At 44.5% G+C, this 18,036-nt stretch overlaps 1 protein-coding gene across 2 annotated transcripts in view; it reads right to left on the bottom strand.

The window, feature by feature from the left end:
- The window catches only part of LOC126424846 (uncharacterized), a 289,952-nt gene that overhangs the window by 127,337 nt on the left and 144,579 nt on the right, over positions 1–18,036 (bottom strand). For both annotated transcript variants that reach the window (XM_050087655.1, XM_050087656.1), the window contains exons 3-4: positions 14,104–14,240; positions 4,718–4,925 (exon numbers count right to left, since the gene is read on the bottom strand). In XM_050087655.1, coding sequence (XP_049943612.1) covers positions 4,718–4,925; positions 14,104–14,240 — 345 coding nt within the window. The remainder of the gene's footprint in view (positions 1–4,717; positions 4,926–14,103; positions 14,241–18,036) is intronic.

Below are 18,036 nucleotides of genomic sequence, written 5' to 3'. Positions count from 1 at the left end.
GATCTCTGATTCTTTACAAGGTGACCACATCTTCGACAACCTTCGCTGTCTCCCCACATTTTTCATTAATTAAAAAGTTATTAAAAATTCGTATTGGTAAATGAGTTTTTAAATTTACCTTGAAATTAGCCGCACTTTTATGTCGAAGGTCGATAAGAAAAATCACCACTCAGAAAAGGAAATTGTTTGGAAGAATATTCGAATCATCGGCAAATCACGTGAAGCCATGTGACGCAATCAGTGAAATGCATAGCGTGCGACACAGACAGGCCGAACTGCGGGAAAGAACTCGAAGGTCGTGTCGCAAAACAAGCACAGCGGCCTCGAACGCCGCGGTCGGTGGACGTAACCATGATTGTTGGGGAACGACACGAGAGTGCTGTAGACGTACTGAAATAGTGAAAAGTTTTCAGACACAATACGGAGGGTATACGATTGGTGTGACTACCGAGTAATCCAATTATCAAACAAGTTTTATTTTCACAAAGTACCGAATACAGTGAAATAATGTGGTGCAATTAATGGTACTATTGTATGGTAACAGTTGGTGGCGAATAATAAACAGTAAATAGTTAGTGATAACTGACATGGAATAACTATAGGTCTCTTATTTCATTGGATCATTGACATACGAATCAACGTCAAGAAAAGGTGGATCACTCAAGCAGAGCTCAACATGCATTCAGGCAGTTTAATTTGCGTTGTTGGTAGTACACTTATAGAAGTAGTTAGTGTTAGTGAGGGTGACAACTGCTTCATTTAACGGCTCTGACAGTATGGAGTATGGCAGTACCGTTCATATAGGCACAGTACTTCGGACTTGTGATGTTAAAGGTACACATGTACTTGGTGATAATCATAGCAAGAACCTCTTTATTTTGCGTCCATAATGTGGTGTAGCATATAGTCTAGGTACGTACCAGCGATGGTTTTTGGGTTAGTGATGGCACAGATGTAAACATGTTTGGTGACACTGCTTGCAGCTCATATTAAATTTGGCAACTATGACAAGGTATAAGCGTGTATTCTGGATACATACTGTCAATTTACATGGTGGGGGTGATGCAGATGCAGAAATACTTACTGGTAGTGATGATGATCGCACTGTGTTTGACACTCATGTCAGGACAGCGTCACATGGTCTAGATACATAGCGACAATCCATGGGGGGTTGGTAGTCACACAGATACAGAAGCATTTGCTAATAGTGATAGCATTCTTCAGTTAATTTAGGGTGTTATATGATGTGTACATACTTGTGGAGTATCTGCAGTTGGCAATGGTTGAGACAGAAATGCACTGGATGACAGTGATGGTGATGTTCACTTAATTTGCTATAACATCTAGACAGAATGGTTTAGTCTTGGTGCATTCCACTGGTGTACATAGGGGTATTGGTAGTATAGATAAAGTACTTCGTAACAGTGCTTAGGATACCCATTAAATTTGGCAACTGTGATGGGATTGAGAGGTAAAGTCTGGGTACTTGGGATTGATGGTGACAAATACACAGATCAATTTGGTAATAGTGAACAAGATACTCACTTCATTTGGGTACCTTGACAGGGCAGAGTGCTTGACTCTTGGTATATATGTCAGTGTACTTGGAGTTGGTGCTAATATAAATGTAGATGTATTATAAACTGAAGAGCCAAAGAAACTGGTACACCTGCCTAATATCATGTAGGTCCGTCACGACCACGCAGAAGTGCCGCAACACGACGTGGCATGCACTCGACTACTGTCTGAAACGGTGATGGAAGAACTCATACAATGAATCCTGCAGGGTTGTCCATAAATCCGTGGAGATCTCTGCTGAATGGCATGTTACAAGGCATCCCAGATATGCTCAATAATGCTCGTGTCCGCGGAGTTTTGTGACCAGTGGAGGTGTTTAAACTCAGAAGAGTGTTCCTGGAGTCACACTGTAGCAATTCTGGACGTATGTGGTGTCGCATTGTCCTGCCGTAAATGCCCAAGACTGTCAGAATGCACAATGGACATGAATGGATGGAGGTGATCAGAAAGAATGCTTGTATGTGTCACCAGTCAGAGTCTTATCTAGATGTATCAGGGGTCCCATATCACTCCAACTGCACATGCCCCACACCTTTACAGAGCCTCCAACAGCTTGAACAGTCCCCACTGACATGCAGGATCGATGGATTCATGAGGTTCTGTACCCGTACACGTCCATCCGCTTGATACAATTAGAAATGAGACTCTTTCGGCCAGGCAACATGCCTACAGTCATCAACAGTCCAATGTCGGTGTTTGATGGCTCCAGGCAAGGCGTAAGGCTTTGTGTTGTGCAGTCATGCAGGGCACACTTAGAGTAGCAAATTGACGGTGACCAACGTTAAACAGATCTTGATTAATTTTCACACACATTTATTAAAATAATAAACATAGACATTATGTAACTTGATTCAGGATGCTGTTTACAATTGACATTCTGAAGTTCCTTTGGACTTGGTACGTTAATCTTATTCTCACATATCTCTGATACTTGGAAAAGTGTCTATACATTTATCTTCATGGCTATGTACAGGAATATGATAATTTTCTTAGGTGCAGACTGAAACTTGACTATAGACTGGTACAGACAAATGCAGAGAGCAACAGGCGATGTGTACACACCTCAGAGCCAATATCAGTTAAATTAAATAAATTAAATTACTATCAAATCCACCTTCATTAACAGTATTTCACCATCAAATCCGTTATAAACAAAAATCTATTGTAACCCACCTCCTCTTAACTATAAGCTGCACCTTGACCTGAAATATTTTATAAATCCTGAGAATTACACTCCTGGAAATGGAAAAAAGAACACATTGACACCGGTGTGTCAGACCCACCATACTTGCTCCGGACACTGCGAGAGGGCTGTACAAGCAATGATCACATGCACGGCACAGCGGACACACCAGGAACCGCGGTGTTGGCCGTCGAATGGCGCTAGCTGCGCAGCATTTGTGCACCGCCGCCGTCAGTGTCAGCCAGTTTGCCGTGGCATACGGAGCTCCATCGCAGTCTTTAACACTGGTAGCATGCCGCGACAGCGTGGACGTGAACCGTATGTGCAGTTGACGGACTTTGAGCGAGGGCGTATAGTGGGCATGCGGGAGGCCGGGTGGACGTACCGCCGAATTGCTCAACACGTGGGGCGTGAGGTCTCCACAGTACATCGATGTTGTCGCCAGTGGTCGGCGGAAGGTGCACGTGCCCATCGATCTGGGACCGGACCGCAGCGACGCACGGATGCACGCCAAGACCGTAGGATCCTACGCAGTGCCGTAGGGGACCGCACCGCCACTTCCCAGCAAATTAGGGACACTGTTGCTCCTGGGGTATCGGCGAGGATCATTTGCAACCGTCTCTATGAAGCTGGACTACGGTCCCGCACACCGTTAGGCCGTCTTCCGCTCACGCCCCAACATCGTGCAGCCCGCCTCCAGTGGTGTCGCGACAGACGTGAATGGAGGGACGAATGGAGACGTGTCGTCTTCAGCGATGAGAGTCGCTTCTGCCTTGGTGCCAATGATGGTCGTATGCGTGTTTGGCGCCGTGCAGGTGAGCGCCACAATCAGGACTGCATACGACCGAGGCACACAGGGCCAACACCCGGCATCATGGTGTGGGGAGCGATCTCCTACACTGGCCGTACACCACTGGTGATCGTCGAGGGGACACTGAATAGTGCACGGTACATCCAAACCGTCATCGAACCCATCGTTCTACCATTCCTAGACCGGCAAGGGAACTTGCTGTTCCAACAGGACAATGCACGTCCGCATGTATCCCGTGCCACCCAACGTGCTCTAGAAGGTGTAAGTCAACTACCCTGGCCAGCAAGATCTCCGGATCTGTCCCCCGTTGAGCATGTTTGGGACTGGATGAAGCGTCGTCTCACGCGGTCTGCACGTCCAGCACGAACGCTGGTCCAACTGAGGCGCCAGGTGGAAATGGCATGGTAAGCCGTTCCACAGGACTACATCCAGCATCTCTACGATCGTCTCCATGGGAGAATAGCAGCCTGCATTGCTGCGAAAGGTGGATATACACTGTACTAGTGCCGACATTGTGCATGCTCTGTTGCCTGTGTCTATGTGCCTGTGGTTCTGTCAGTGTGATCATGTGATGCATCTGACCCCAGGAATGTGTCAATAAAGTTTCCCCTTCCTGGGACAATGAATTCACGGTGTTCTTATTTCAATTTCCAGGAGTGTATAACTCTAAAAAAATTCTCTGATAACGGAGATATACAAACAAATAAATCAGAGGTCTGTAGACTAGTTATAATACCTCGAGGGTTCAGGTATCACTGTGCGAGTGTGATCTACGAGGAGAAAAAGGTTCTACGTTAGGAGCAATCTCATTGGCTGCGTGATATATTAATACGCAGATCGGCTGAAGCAGAATTTGGTCCGTATCTATGGCAGCGCCATCTCGTAGTGCGGAGATGGACGAGTGCTGCACCTGTGCTGTTGTGCTTAGCGGGGCGCGCTGTAGTGGGAAAGTTGTGTATGCGCTGGCTACGCAGAACTATGTACACAACAGAAACACTAGATTACTTTGGTGACCATGATGGGATATAATGGTGTACTCGTCGTCGATGGTTGTACAGCATTACCTGTAATATTTGACAGTGATGGCGGCAAACGCTTAATTTGGTAGCGATGACAGGGTGTAGTGGCGCAGCCTGGGTACGTACCGGCAGTGTACTTGGGGTTGGTGGTGGTGACGACGACCCCCGCCTCGTTGGCGCCCAGGACGACGATGGGGAACTCCGGGCAGTTGGGCAGGAAGACGGAGAGCACGTGGCCGGGGCCCAGGCCTGCCCCCACCAGCGCGCCGGCGAAGTTCCTGGCCGCGGTGCGCGCCTCCGCGTACGTGTAGCGGCGACCCGTCAGCCCGCACTCCTGCACAGCGACGGGATCACGAGGTGGCAGTTTGCTCTTAAATCACCAGCGTGTGTTCATGAACTACTGGTCATTAGATCAAAAGCTCGCTCTTTAAGAAACATTCTAGTGCGTGAATTGTGTATTGAACTGGGGACCTAGAAGCGACGGAGAGGCTTCCTCGTTCCGCCGTAGCCCTCAGTGGTTCACGATCTCACAACAGGCCACAGCAGTCCACCCACCCCACCGCCGCCCCACACCGAACCCAGGGTTATTGTACGGCTCGGCCCCCAGTGGACCCCTCTCCCACCTCCTTCCCCCCTGGGAACGTCTCGTACCAGACGAGTGTAACCCCAAATGTTTGTGTGATAGAGTAAATATGGTGTACACTTACGTGGAGACAGTGTTTGCGCAGCAATGTCTCCGATGGCTCTGAGCACTATGGGACTTAACATCTGTGGTCATCAGTCCCCTAGAACTTAGAACTACTTAAACCTAAGTAACCTAAGGACATCACACACATCCATGCCCGAGGCAGGACTCAAACCTGCGACCGTAGCAGTCGCGCGGTTCCGGACTGAAGCGCCTAGAACCGCACGGCCACACCGGCCGACTACGCAGCAATAGCCGACATGGCGTGACTGAGGCGGAATAAGGGAAACCAGCTCGCATTCGCCGAAGCATATGGAAAACCGCCTAAAAACCATCCACAGACTGGCTGGCACATCAGACCTCGACACTAATCCGCCAGGCGGATTCGAGCCGGGACCGGCACGCCTTCCCGCTCGGGAAGCAGCGGGTAGACCGCGCGGCTAGCCGGGCTAGCTAGAGTTATAGTAATACGTTGTTGCCGTGTTCTCTGCCTTCCGGAAAGCATTGTTCACATATCCATACTGTTTAGTGAAGAAAATACCATAGGGCGCAGTAAACACTGTACAGAAGCAAACGCGTTCCTGCCACTGTGCGCATGACGTCAGAGAGGAATACTTCATGCCCACATTTATACACATTTTTTCGTCACTGGATCGCTTAGTCGTCGCGAGCGCGATGAGAGATGCTCGACAGAATCTAGTGGCAGAATTGAAATTTCGAGAGAGCAATTTCCAAGAAGAGTCAGACAAACATATTACGTCCTCCCACATATACATTTCGCGAAACAACCGCGACCAGAAAATTTGAAAAATCTGAGATCATACAGAGGGTTCCTGTGAGTCATTCTTCCCACGTGCCATCCGCGACTGGGTCAGTTACAGCTATCACAAGTTTCCTTTGCCGTTTGCGGAGTATGGTGTAGATGTACCGGGTGATCAAAAAGTCCGTATAAATTTGAAAACTTAATAAACCACGAAATAATGTAGATAGAGAGGTAAAAATTGACACACATTCTTGAAATGGCATGGGGTTTTATTAGAACCGAAAAAAAAAGTGTTGCTAGACGCGTGAAAGATCTCTTGCGCTCGTCGTTTGGTGATGATCGTGTGCTCAGCCGCCACTTTCATCATGCTTGACCTCCCAGGTCCCCAGACCTCAGTCCGTGCGATTATTCGCTTTGGGGTTACCTGAAGTCGCAAGTGTATCGTGATCGACCGACATCTCTAGGGATGGTGAAAGACAACATCCGACGCCAATGCCTCACCATAACTCCGGACATGCTTTACAGTGCTGTTCACAACATTATTCCTCGACTACAGCTATTGTTGAGGAATGATGGTGGACATATTGAGCATTTCCTGTAAAGAACATCATCTTTGCTTTGTCTTACTTTGTTATGCTAATTATTGCTATTCTGATCAGATGAAGCGCCATCTGTCGGACATTTTTTGAACTTTTGTATTTTTTTGGTTCTAATGAAACCCCATGTCATTCCAAGCATGTGTGTCAATTTGTACCTGTCTATATACATTATTCCGTGATTTATACAGTTTTCAAATTTATACTGACTTTTTGATCATCCGGTAGAACATTGACGTGTCGCAAAGTCTTATGGTTATTAGCTTGTGCTCTGTCGCTGAATATGTCATCATCGAGGGACTTAAAAGCCAGTTTTTTTCTTCCTCTTTGTTCGTTAATCAGCAGCATGGGCGTCCACAAGTGCGCCACGAGGGGGCATTGCCCATTCTTGGAATCCGAAAGCGATGTACACTCTAAGGGAGACAAAAAAAGGAACCGCACCATTCGCACCATGGCGGAATTATCCGAATTGAATGGAAATCGGTAGATACGAAGTACATGTACAGCAAACAAATTATTTATATTTCAGAAAATTTGATCTCTCATCCAAGAGAAAGAGCTTCACAAAGTGAGCATGTCAGTAACACACTGGTTCACATCTGACCCTTATGCAAGCAGTTACTCGGCTTGCCATTGATTGACACAGTTGCTGGACGTCCTCTTGATGCATATCGTACCAAATTCTGTCCAATTGGCGCAATACAGCGCAAAATCCGGAGCTGCATGGAGGACCCTGCTCACACTGCTCCAAACGTTTTTAACTGGGGAGAGATCCGGCGGCCATGCCTGCCAAGGAAGGATTTGGGAAGCATGCAGACAAGCAGAAGAAAGTCTAACCGTCTGCGGACGGACATTATCTTGCTGAAATGTAAGCCCAGGATGGCTTACTATGAACTCTTACGGCGAAATGCTGCGAGTAGCGAACAGTACATCAGTAGTGTGTCGATAAGTTGAGAGTTTGGGTCTGACGTGAGGCGCGCTAGGGCAGTCGACGCAGCTGCAATGGCTCAGAGGCTCAGAGGTGGCTCAGAGGTCTGAGCATCTGCCTAGCAAGCAGCAGGCTAGAGTTCCAATCCCAGCCTGGCACAAAATTTCAACTTTCCCTTTGACTCCAGTCAATGCCCGCTTGCAGCTAATGTCTGTAATTCCGTTATGTATTACTTCTAGAGATCTTTGTGAGTCTAGTAAACTGCAGACCTAGCACTGCTTAGTGACACGCGGAATGTTGTGGCTTTAACAATAATACTGGTTTAACAATAATACTGGTTTGCTCGTGAGAAATTATACCGTTTCCTTGGCGCGAGTTTGGTTTTGGCGCAGTCCTGCGGTCAAAGTGGATGCAACTCTTTCCAGACTTTTGTTTAAGTAGAGTCTACAAGCTTTCCTCAAGCGCTTCCTCGTGTAGTGATTAATGACCTGTAGAAAGAGGCTTTTCCAAAAAAAAAAAAAAAAAAAAAAATGGTTCAAATGGCTCTGAGCACTATGGGACTTAGCATCTATGGTCATCAGTCCCCTAGAACTTAGAACTACTTAAACCTAACTAACCTAAGGACATCACACAACACTGAGTCATCACGAGGCAGAGAAAATCCCTGACCCCGCCGAGAATCGAACCCGGGAACCCGTGCGTGGGAAGCGAGAACGCTACCGCACGACCACGAGCTGCGGACAGGCTTTTCCAGTCCTCAGTCGATCGCATTATAGTGGCAATTCCCTACATGAAAATGGCATCCCTAAATCCCTGCACAGCTTACGCACAGCAATATTTTACTTTTTTTTTTTTTTTTTTTTTTTTTTTTTTTTTTTTTTTTTTTGAGAGAGAGAGGGAGGAAAATTCGAATTTCTGATTCGAAACGATGTCCTCTACATGAATTTAAGCATTCTCAAACTCTTCACTTTATAGGATGGAATAGAACACAACATGCACGCGTAGAGTTACGATTTCTGCATTCCTGTCGTCATGGGTGGACACTAACAGTCACACTGGGGAGACGGGTACTATCATCGTTCAGTGTAAGCTATTACCAGTCGCATCTGCCGGTTACTTTGAGACTGAGGTGGTTCGAATGCTGGACATTGGTTACTCTTACCGCAACAAATCACAAAAGTAGTGTTCGAAAAACATTCTGTTTAACATTAATTATGCCAGTCAATATTAGGGAATACATTATATACAAATAATGCAGTGAATCCATTAACATGATCAATAACGAGGTTTTGTAGGCAAGTAATGTCATAGATGGTACCAAATTCTGATAAAGGTTTTTATATTTTCCATTTCCAGGAGTTCTCATCTATGGCATTTTTGTTGTTTTTGTTGACATCCATCAGACTTTTTCTGCCTCTCTGATTTTTTTTCTTTTGGAGATTTTGAATGTTCAGTGTTAAACTAACGTTATTGGTATATGAATAAAAATATCTTTAGTGAATATTTTCTCTTTCTGTTTCGCTGCTCAGTGCATATCTTGGATTTAGTCACCGGCCGGAGCGGCCGTGCGGTTCTAGGCGCTACAGTCAGGAGCCGAGCGGCCGCTACGGTCGCAGGTTCGAATCCTGCCTCGGGCATGGATGTGTGTGATGTCCTTAGATAGCTAGGTTTAATTAGTTCTATGTTCTAGGCGACTTATGACCTCAGAAGTTAAGTCGTATAGTGTTCAGAACCATTTTCTTGACTTAGTCATATGAAGATGTCATTTCAGGTCATGAAAGCAAAAAGTAATCTAGGCCTACATAATTATATTACTGGTATAAGATGTAATTTGTATGTGCTAATGAAACCTGTAGTTATCAAGATAGTATACTCTTAAGAAACTCTATTCAATTGACAACTACGAGGTACTTTCAATAAGTAATGGAACACATTTTTTTTTCTTTTTGTGAAAGCAGATTGGTTTTGTTCTCGATTCCAATACACCTTATTATTCCCCGCTCTTTTGGCTACAAAAAGCTAGTTTTCAACACAATATTCGTTGAAAGCGACAGCCTTACGCCAGCTTACCGGGATGGCCCTTACGTCCGCATGCTACCTCTCCAATGGTCGACGTGGGAGCCATTGCCTTGCTTCATCGACAACCTCCCGATCATCCACCTACTGCTTGCCACGGAGTACATCCTTCATTGGGCCGCTCAGATGGAAGTCGCAAGGTGCGGGATTCTGGCTGTGGGGTGGATGACAAAGAGCAATCCAATGAGGTTATGTGAGCTTCTCTTAGGTGCTTAGGTGCTTAGGCATGTGCATTTCTGTGGAGACGAATACGCTGAAGTTGTTTCTTCAATTTCCTGAGGGTAGCACAGTACACTTCAGAGTTGATGGTTGCACCGTAAAGGAGGACGTCAGATCTAATAATTCCCCTTCAGAGTCTCAGAAGACCATCCCATGACGTTATCGGCGAGGATGCGGCTTTGAACATTTTCTTTGAAGGAGAGGTGACGCGGCGCCACTCTGTGGATTACAATTTTGTTTCCGGTTCGGAGTGGCGAACACGTGTTTCGTCGCCTGTGACGATGTTCGACGAAAAATTGCTACGATCAGCCTCATAACGCGCAGCCATTTCCGCACATATGGTCTTTCGTTGCTCTCTATGGACTTCTGTTCGGCGCGCACAAGGCTTTGAGTACCTCATCTGGTGACCGACCGTGGCAGCACTTCCAACATAGACGTCCAGATGAGCAGCGAGGTGTTTGATTGTGTTTTGTCGACCACCTCGAAGGAGAGTGTCCGCACGTTCCTGCGCTGCAGCAGTCACAGATGTGTGCGGCCAGCCGGAAGCGGGTTATCGGGAAGGTGTGCGCGACCTTGTAGCGATGAGAACAGACGCCTCGCCCAACTACTCACCGTGGTTTTGTTCACTGGCAGGTCTCCGTAGGCATTCTTCAAGCGCCTGTGAATATATGTCACGTTTTGGTTTTCCTCCTATAGAAACTCAATGAAAGCTCTCGGCTTAGAACGCACGTCCGTTACAAATGCCATTTTGAAGGCTGTGAATAGCGCCGCCACCCATCGGAACTTCATGAACTTAGGGGCTGACACGGGACTATTCCATGATGTCCCACAACAAATTCCGGAACTTTTTTTAACGAAATCGGTTGAGAAAAAAAAAGTGTTGCATTATGTATTAAAAGACCGTCATATAAATTCACTGAAACACAATAAATTTGTGTATACACTGTATTAAGTGATCTAAAACACACTGGACGAGTTGCATCAAGAATGCTAATTTTATGGTTTTATGGTGGATTAATTTCTATGGCCAAACCACCTCCTCCCATGCACCTCCTTCAGTATGATGATGACACCACTTACCACGCTCTCTATCCCATGCTTCAGAAAGCCAACGATCCCTCCAAACCCACCTCAGTGTGTTTACCTGCTGGTGTAACCAATGGCTCCTTAAGATTAATCCTTCCAAAATCCAGGCAGTAATTATAGGACTCATTATCTGCACCTTTCGTCTTCACGACTTCTACCATTTATGACCATCCCATCCAGCTAACTAACACACTAAAACAACTTGGACTAACTTTCGGCTAACAAGTAATCTGAATACCTCATCTACTAACCACCCAGCAGAAAGCCCACAAGAGACTAAAGCTACTAACCAACCGAGCATGGTGACTACACACCTCCACTATCCTTCATGTGTACGAATTCCTGATCTGTCCCATCCTTTACTACGCAAATGTTGAATGGATCTCCACCCTCCCAAGTTCTATAAGTCTCTCCAGATCCTTGCCATGCTCTGCGCCTCGTTTTCTTCACTCGCTTACCCTATCCCAACAGGATCTTTTACCAACTCATCAAATTCCCATCTTTCCTCACTCTCAGTCAACACCTCTGAATAACCTACGCCATCCGTAAAGTCTACTCCGATAATCCTATAGTTTCCACTCTCCTTTCCAATCCTAGTGTGGTGCCAGGCCTCCACCTACACACCCCACCAACCCTTCACCTGCACACCGTTCACGTCCTCTCCCAAAGAAATATCAACTGTCTCCCTCTACTGGACCATGAACTCCACCCCGACATACACCTGTCCTACCAACTCTGAATCCACCCTACCTTATCCACCACCCCAAGGGCTCCCCCTCTTGCTCTCCCCCTACCACATCTCATCCTACTCTATCGTTCCCCACCCCCTTCTACTTTCCGATCTATAGCTCCCAATATCAGTGGACCCTCTCTCCTTGTCCCCCACAGCCACACCTGTCTCGTCACCACCTCTTACCAGTTCTCCGTCATCATCACGACCACTCCCCTGTCTCTATACCAACTCTTCTTTTCATCTATAGTCCACCGTCCCAGCGCAGGTCCTTTTCCAGTTTTAGTGAAAGTGCACAGTGCTCCATTGTTAACGGTCAATGTGTCTTCCGTTGTGTTCAGTGTTTTTCAAGTGTTCAGTGTCCTTCAGATGTTTGTCAAGTGTTTATAACTGTGCTGTTTCTCCACATTTTTACCAATGTTTTCAAACAATTCATGAAGGCAGCATTATTTTATTTGTACAGACAGTTGGTTAAAAGAAACAAAAGGAACAGAAAGACGTAGGACAGAAGGAAGTTTCAATCAGTTAGCTTGTTTTTACCAAATGGTGATAATTACGCCTTTTCAAGCTGGTATACAAAGCAACAACAAACAAAACAAACACAATAATCGAACTATTAAATTGTTGATAGTGTGATATGTGTGACATGTTTACAGCTGTAGTTTTCCGAATTATCACGATGTTAACAAAAGAATAAAGGGTTTTTACATTAAAAACATTTTATAAAAGTGATGCTGTTGCAGTTGTTAATGGATGGGGAAGATGCTTTAGATCAAAACCACCGTCTAGATGAACAGTATGCGACATACGAGATAGATTTGAAGAACATCGATTTGTTATGGATGCATCAAGACTTGGCCGCCCAACAACGGTCACAAATGAGGAAAAGGAACTGCGGATATGTTTAGCTATGATCCAAAGCCCACGAAAATCAACCTTACGATTAGCAACTGAGCTTGATTTATCATGAAGGTCAGTGCAAAGAATATCACACAAACAGAAGTTTTAAGTTTACATTCCACGTTTACGATATGCCTTGCTTAAAGATGATCCAGTTCGACGTCTTCAGTTTTGTGAATTGATGCTTGACCAACAAAAACATGGTCCTCACCTATTCAACAAAATGGTGCGATCTAACGAGACCTGTTTTAATCTAAGCGGGCAAGTTGACAGACATATCTGCACTTTTCTTAGAACAACCACTAAGTCAACCTAGTGTATGTTTTTGGAGGGCATTATCATCGTTTGGCGTACTTGGATCAAATTTTTTTGAAGGGATAGTGACAGGAGATGAGTTTGGATATGCTTTAGAAGTAGGTGGTATCAGGACTTATAACGTGTGCTGAAAACTTTCAAGACATTTACTTTCATTGCGATGGTGCTCCACCACATTATGACACTGCCGTCTGCGATTATTTAAACGAAATTTTTCAAAGGAAAGTGATTGGTCGAAGGGCAGATATCACGTCCATGGGGTGACGTCATGGACTCTGTTTATTCTCAAGAGCCTCAGACCATTGCTGAACCAAAAGACTGTATACACAATGCATTTCACGATTTGTACAGTGATACCATACTATACCATAGTGTTAGAAAGACACCTCAAAGATGTATTAATGAAACCAGAATACAGTTTGAACATAAAAAAAATAATTGCAAGTGTTGTTTGTATTTGTAACGAAACATAAATTCAATCTTTTGTTTAATCAATGCCTAGAGTCCAGCGACTTTTGCACCACCCTATATTTCTCTGACTCACGCCACCTTTTCAAATTATTTTAAATGCATAGTTCATGTATCTCCTTGTTTTTTGTTTTAGCATCTAAGGAGCGTTACCGAGTGAGGTGGCGCAGTGGTTAGTACACTGGACTCGCATTCGGGAGGACGACGGTTCAATCCCGTCTCCGGCCATCCTGATCTAGGTTTTTCGTGATTTCTCTAAATCGCTTCAGGCAAATGCCGGGATGGTTCCTTTGAAAGGGCACGGCCGATTTCCTTCCCCATCCTTCCCTCACCCGAGCTTGCGCTCCGTCTCTAATGACCTTGTTGTCGACGGGACGTTAAACACTAATCTCCTCCTCCTCCTCCTCTAAGGAGCGTTAAGTTCCACTGGCCAAAGAGTGGGTCATTTGTACGACTGACATCCCAGCAGCCCCCTCACTACATGAGGCATGAGGGAATGAATTAACAATAAAGGAAAAAGAATTTGTTGGGCAGCCATGCTCAGTAGTAAAAATTATACCCCTGTAGAACATGAGATCATAGCTCCTGGTCACGGCAGACTTTCTTTTCCATTCCTCCCTAATCCAATGGGACTGATGACCTCACTGGTTGGTCCCCTCCCCCAAATCAACCAACCAAGCAACCATAGTTTCTAGAGAGGAAGCTTCAAAGAGAATAATATGAAGAAGCAATTGCTTAAAACTTACGGTGGCGACCCTGTCAGGATAGCGGTCCAGGTTCTGCCACATGTACTGGAAGAGTGGCACGGCAGGCACCTCCACATCTGGGAATGGAGACCTCACCACGCTGGGCTCTGCGCTGGCTGCATAGCTCCTGCTGGTCGCTGCACACACACACACACACACACAGACACACAGTGTAGCGTAAAACAATGCTGCCAACTAGACCAGCGTGCATGTTTTTACAGGGTCAACACAACACTGAAAACATATGGATGCAACCGGGACAGACTTTGCACCAATGACAACGACTGACTCAACCTATCTAAGAAACCTATTGTGGTATTGTAGCTACTGTTGGGCGCTAATTACGTAGTTGACTTTCCCTTCTATCTTCTATTTTCGTTATTATCCGCAATAATTGAGACTTGAAACTTGTGTATAATTAAATTCTGCAGATAACCCGCAATTAAAGTATATGGTAATCTATTAGACTTATTAAAAATTAATTACAATATCATAATTAAAATCTCTTAACTAATGTTTGTAATAAATTCCATTTATTCAGCGTATTATGTGCAATACAGTACTTACAAAGAATAGAGTGGAAACCAATTTCACGTTACACTACACTACTTTCAAACAAAACAGTCTTGAATTGATCTATGTCTCAGTGAGGCAGCTTGTCTTTTACCTGTTGCACTACTAATTTTACGCAACACCAACCTGTCACAATGGTGAGCGTCTTTTTGGTGTTCCAGGTAGTCCAGGAACTCGTGGGCCCACTGAAGTTCTGATGCATGACTGATAACTATTTTGGAGTTAGAGGAATGTTGTCGTCTTCTTCACTGTCATTCAACTCCTTGAACTTCCCTTGTATTCAATGTATAATAGCACTGTCACTCAACATCTCATGACCTGGCTGCGTATGGTCCATATCGAATCATTCGGAAATATTTTCTTTGTCAATAATTTCACACCCTGGAGTACTTTTCAGAACAACAGCTAACGTTGCTAATGAGCAGCGTTCTCCGTCATTGGAGTCACCGATTTCATCAATTTTAGGATTGTTTTTTCATGTCTTGGCTTATGATTGATTGTTTTACTTTAAGCCACGCCTCCGGCACTTCATAAATTGCGTCTAGCGCTATCTGTTGTTTCCAAAATGTTTGAAGATTGCTGCCCTGAGCAATACGTTTTTTAGCAGATTTCATCCATAAATTTTCTTCACAGTAGCAATGGCACCCTGATCCATTGTCTGACTTAATGCTGTCACATTAGAGGCTAAACATTTTACAAACATCATCCTGTGATCAGAAGGTGCATTGTCCAGTAACACAGTGCAGCCCTTATAGATAGAACCTTCAGCGTTAGATCTTCTCGCACCTGTGGCACAAAGCAATTATGGAGCGACGTTTGAAATACTATGTGGCCCATTCAATCCCCTTTCTGGTGAAAATGATGAATAGGTAAATTGTACATTTCTTTTCCTTTGAACTGACACGGTTTTTACCGTTATCTATTACACCAAGCTAAACATTATGTGAACCCGTACCATTAGCGCAATACAACACAAGTATCCTTTCCTTGCTTGATTCATAACCAGGTGCACTACAATCGCTCTCTAAACCTAAACTCTTTGTTGGTAGACACTTCCAAAACACCACGGATTCGTCCTTGTTGTACATTTGCTCCAGATCTAAATTTTCTCGTGCAATAAACTCCCGGACATCATTACAAAATTCATTCAGAAGCAGCCGTATTATATGCACTTAACTTTTCTTCTTGGACAGCAATCTCCTGGATATCACGACGCTGTTTAAATTTTGTTAGCCAGCCGGAAGACGCATTAAAATCTCCTTTAATCCCCAAGGTTTTGAAGAAAAATTGGGCCCGTTTGCCACATATTGGGCTAGATACTTGGATTCCCTCTGCTCTGTTTCTGCTGAAACTATTCCAACATGGCTTCATCCACTTCTGCCTAAGAAGACATTTTCATAGCCTTCCGCTTTGACACACTTTTAGATGATTCAGAACTGATAGCAAACTGAATTATTTTGTCTTTGATTTTACTAACATCACGGATCATAGTTAAATGATGGATTATCCCCATGATGCTAAAAGGCTACTTGAAAAAAATCAACTGGCGTGCATATCAGAAAACTATTCGGTAAGTTCCTGGACATGGCAGGGCCTCACCTGTTGCTTGTAGTTGGAAGACCTGGGCATTTTAAGTGGATACTTTATATTAATTGCTGCTGAACGATAGGGTTTATTCTTGTAAAGAAATGTATATTCAAACGATGCGTAGAATTACTCGGGGTCCATAAACGTCGAGATTATGCAACAATTTGAGAATGAATTTACGTAGTTAAAATAGAACAGTGATAAGGAAGGAATTCGTGGCGTTCCGCAACAAACCAGTCAGAAGACTGATGAGTCAAATACGTAAATAAGTGAAGCGTTGTTACGGTACCCACCAGTACATGAAGAACATAGATTACATTCTGCGGAGATATGTTGGGACACGTGAACAAAACTGACAGTGCGACTTATCTTAGAAGATAGATTGTAGGCAAACCTAGGTTTATAGTATTTGTACTGAGAGAGAAAGCTTTTGACAACGTTGACTGGAATAATCTGAAATTCTGAAAGAAGCAAGGACAAAATACACAGCCCAAAAAGTTATAAACAACATACATGGTGTGGAATAATAACCGCCACCAGTCACAACAGAAGATGATTTTATTTAACACACGATCAGTTTCGGGCTTCTGCCAGTCTTCAGTTGGTTTAAATTCGTGTACATGTTTCCATAGTTCTCGAGATCACTGTTTAAATCAAAAACATATTATGTGATGATGACTAAATACACACAAATCAAACATTTGGAAGTGGCTAAGCCACATGTGCTATAAAATATTATGCTACCTCGATATAACTGATGTATCCATATCATTTTCACATTACATTTATCACAATGTTCTACAAAACTATTTCGTTCTTCACAAGTTAACTGTATGTTAGCCCTCATGCTTCCATATTATGTCTTTGATAAAATGGTGGCACTTTGGATGTCAATAATTTCAGGAGCACATGCACTCACAACGTGCAACGTGTTTACATTGGAAAACAGAGATTAATGTCAAAGAGGTTAGGTCAAAGAAGTAAACAGACGCTACGTGTACAGAAACATAACAGATATTACAAGTTATGAAAATGAAATTGTTACATGATTCTAGAACCACACTGTCATTTATAATATACAGTACGGTTGCTGGCAAAGTATGTGAGATTATACACACTGACATTTTTTTTTAAATTGCTAGTTGTGTGGGGGCTATAAGTTACAGTTTTTGATTTTTAAATACACACATCAAAAAAGTTTTGCATCACCCGGTTCCCAGAACTACTGAAGATAGACGTTGACTGTGGATATTGTATCACAGACACAGTCCCTTCGACTGTTTAGAGATGTCTCTAAACCCGCCCAAAGATGTAAACAACCATGCATGAGTAGCGCCTGTTAGACGAAGGGGGTCCGACAGCCAATCAGTTCCAGTCATTCCACCAGGAAGGAGGTACAGGACTCGTGTTGTCTGTAGTTCAACCATGCCTAGACGGTCAATAACGCGGTTCGATCGAGTCCGTATTGTTATTTTGTGCCAGGAAGGACTCTCAACAAGGGAAGTGTCCAGGTGTCTCGTAGTGAACCAAAGCGATGTTTTTCGGACTTGGAGGAGATACAGAGAGACAGGAACTGTCGATGACATATCTCGCTCAGGCCCCCCAAGGCAACTACTGCAGTGGATGACCGCTGCCTGCGGATTATGGCTCGGAGGAACCCTGACGGCAACGCCACCATGTTGAGTAACGCTTTTCGTGCAGCCACTGGACGTCGTGTAACGACTCAAACTGGGCGCAATACTCTGCATGATGGGCAACTTCACTCATGACGTC

The sequence above is a fragment of the Schistocerca serialis genome, chromosome 10, assembly GCF_023864345.2.
Source record: "Schistocerca serialis cubense isolate TAMUIC-IGC-003099 chromosome 10, iqSchSeri2.2, whole genome shotgun sequence".
NCBI lineage: Eukaryota > Metazoa > Arthropoda > Insecta > Orthoptera > Acrididae > Schistocerca > Schistocerca serialis.
The sequence above is the reverse complement of the archived record's forward strand: the minus strand, read 5'-3'. Positions and strand labels throughout refer to the sequence as shown.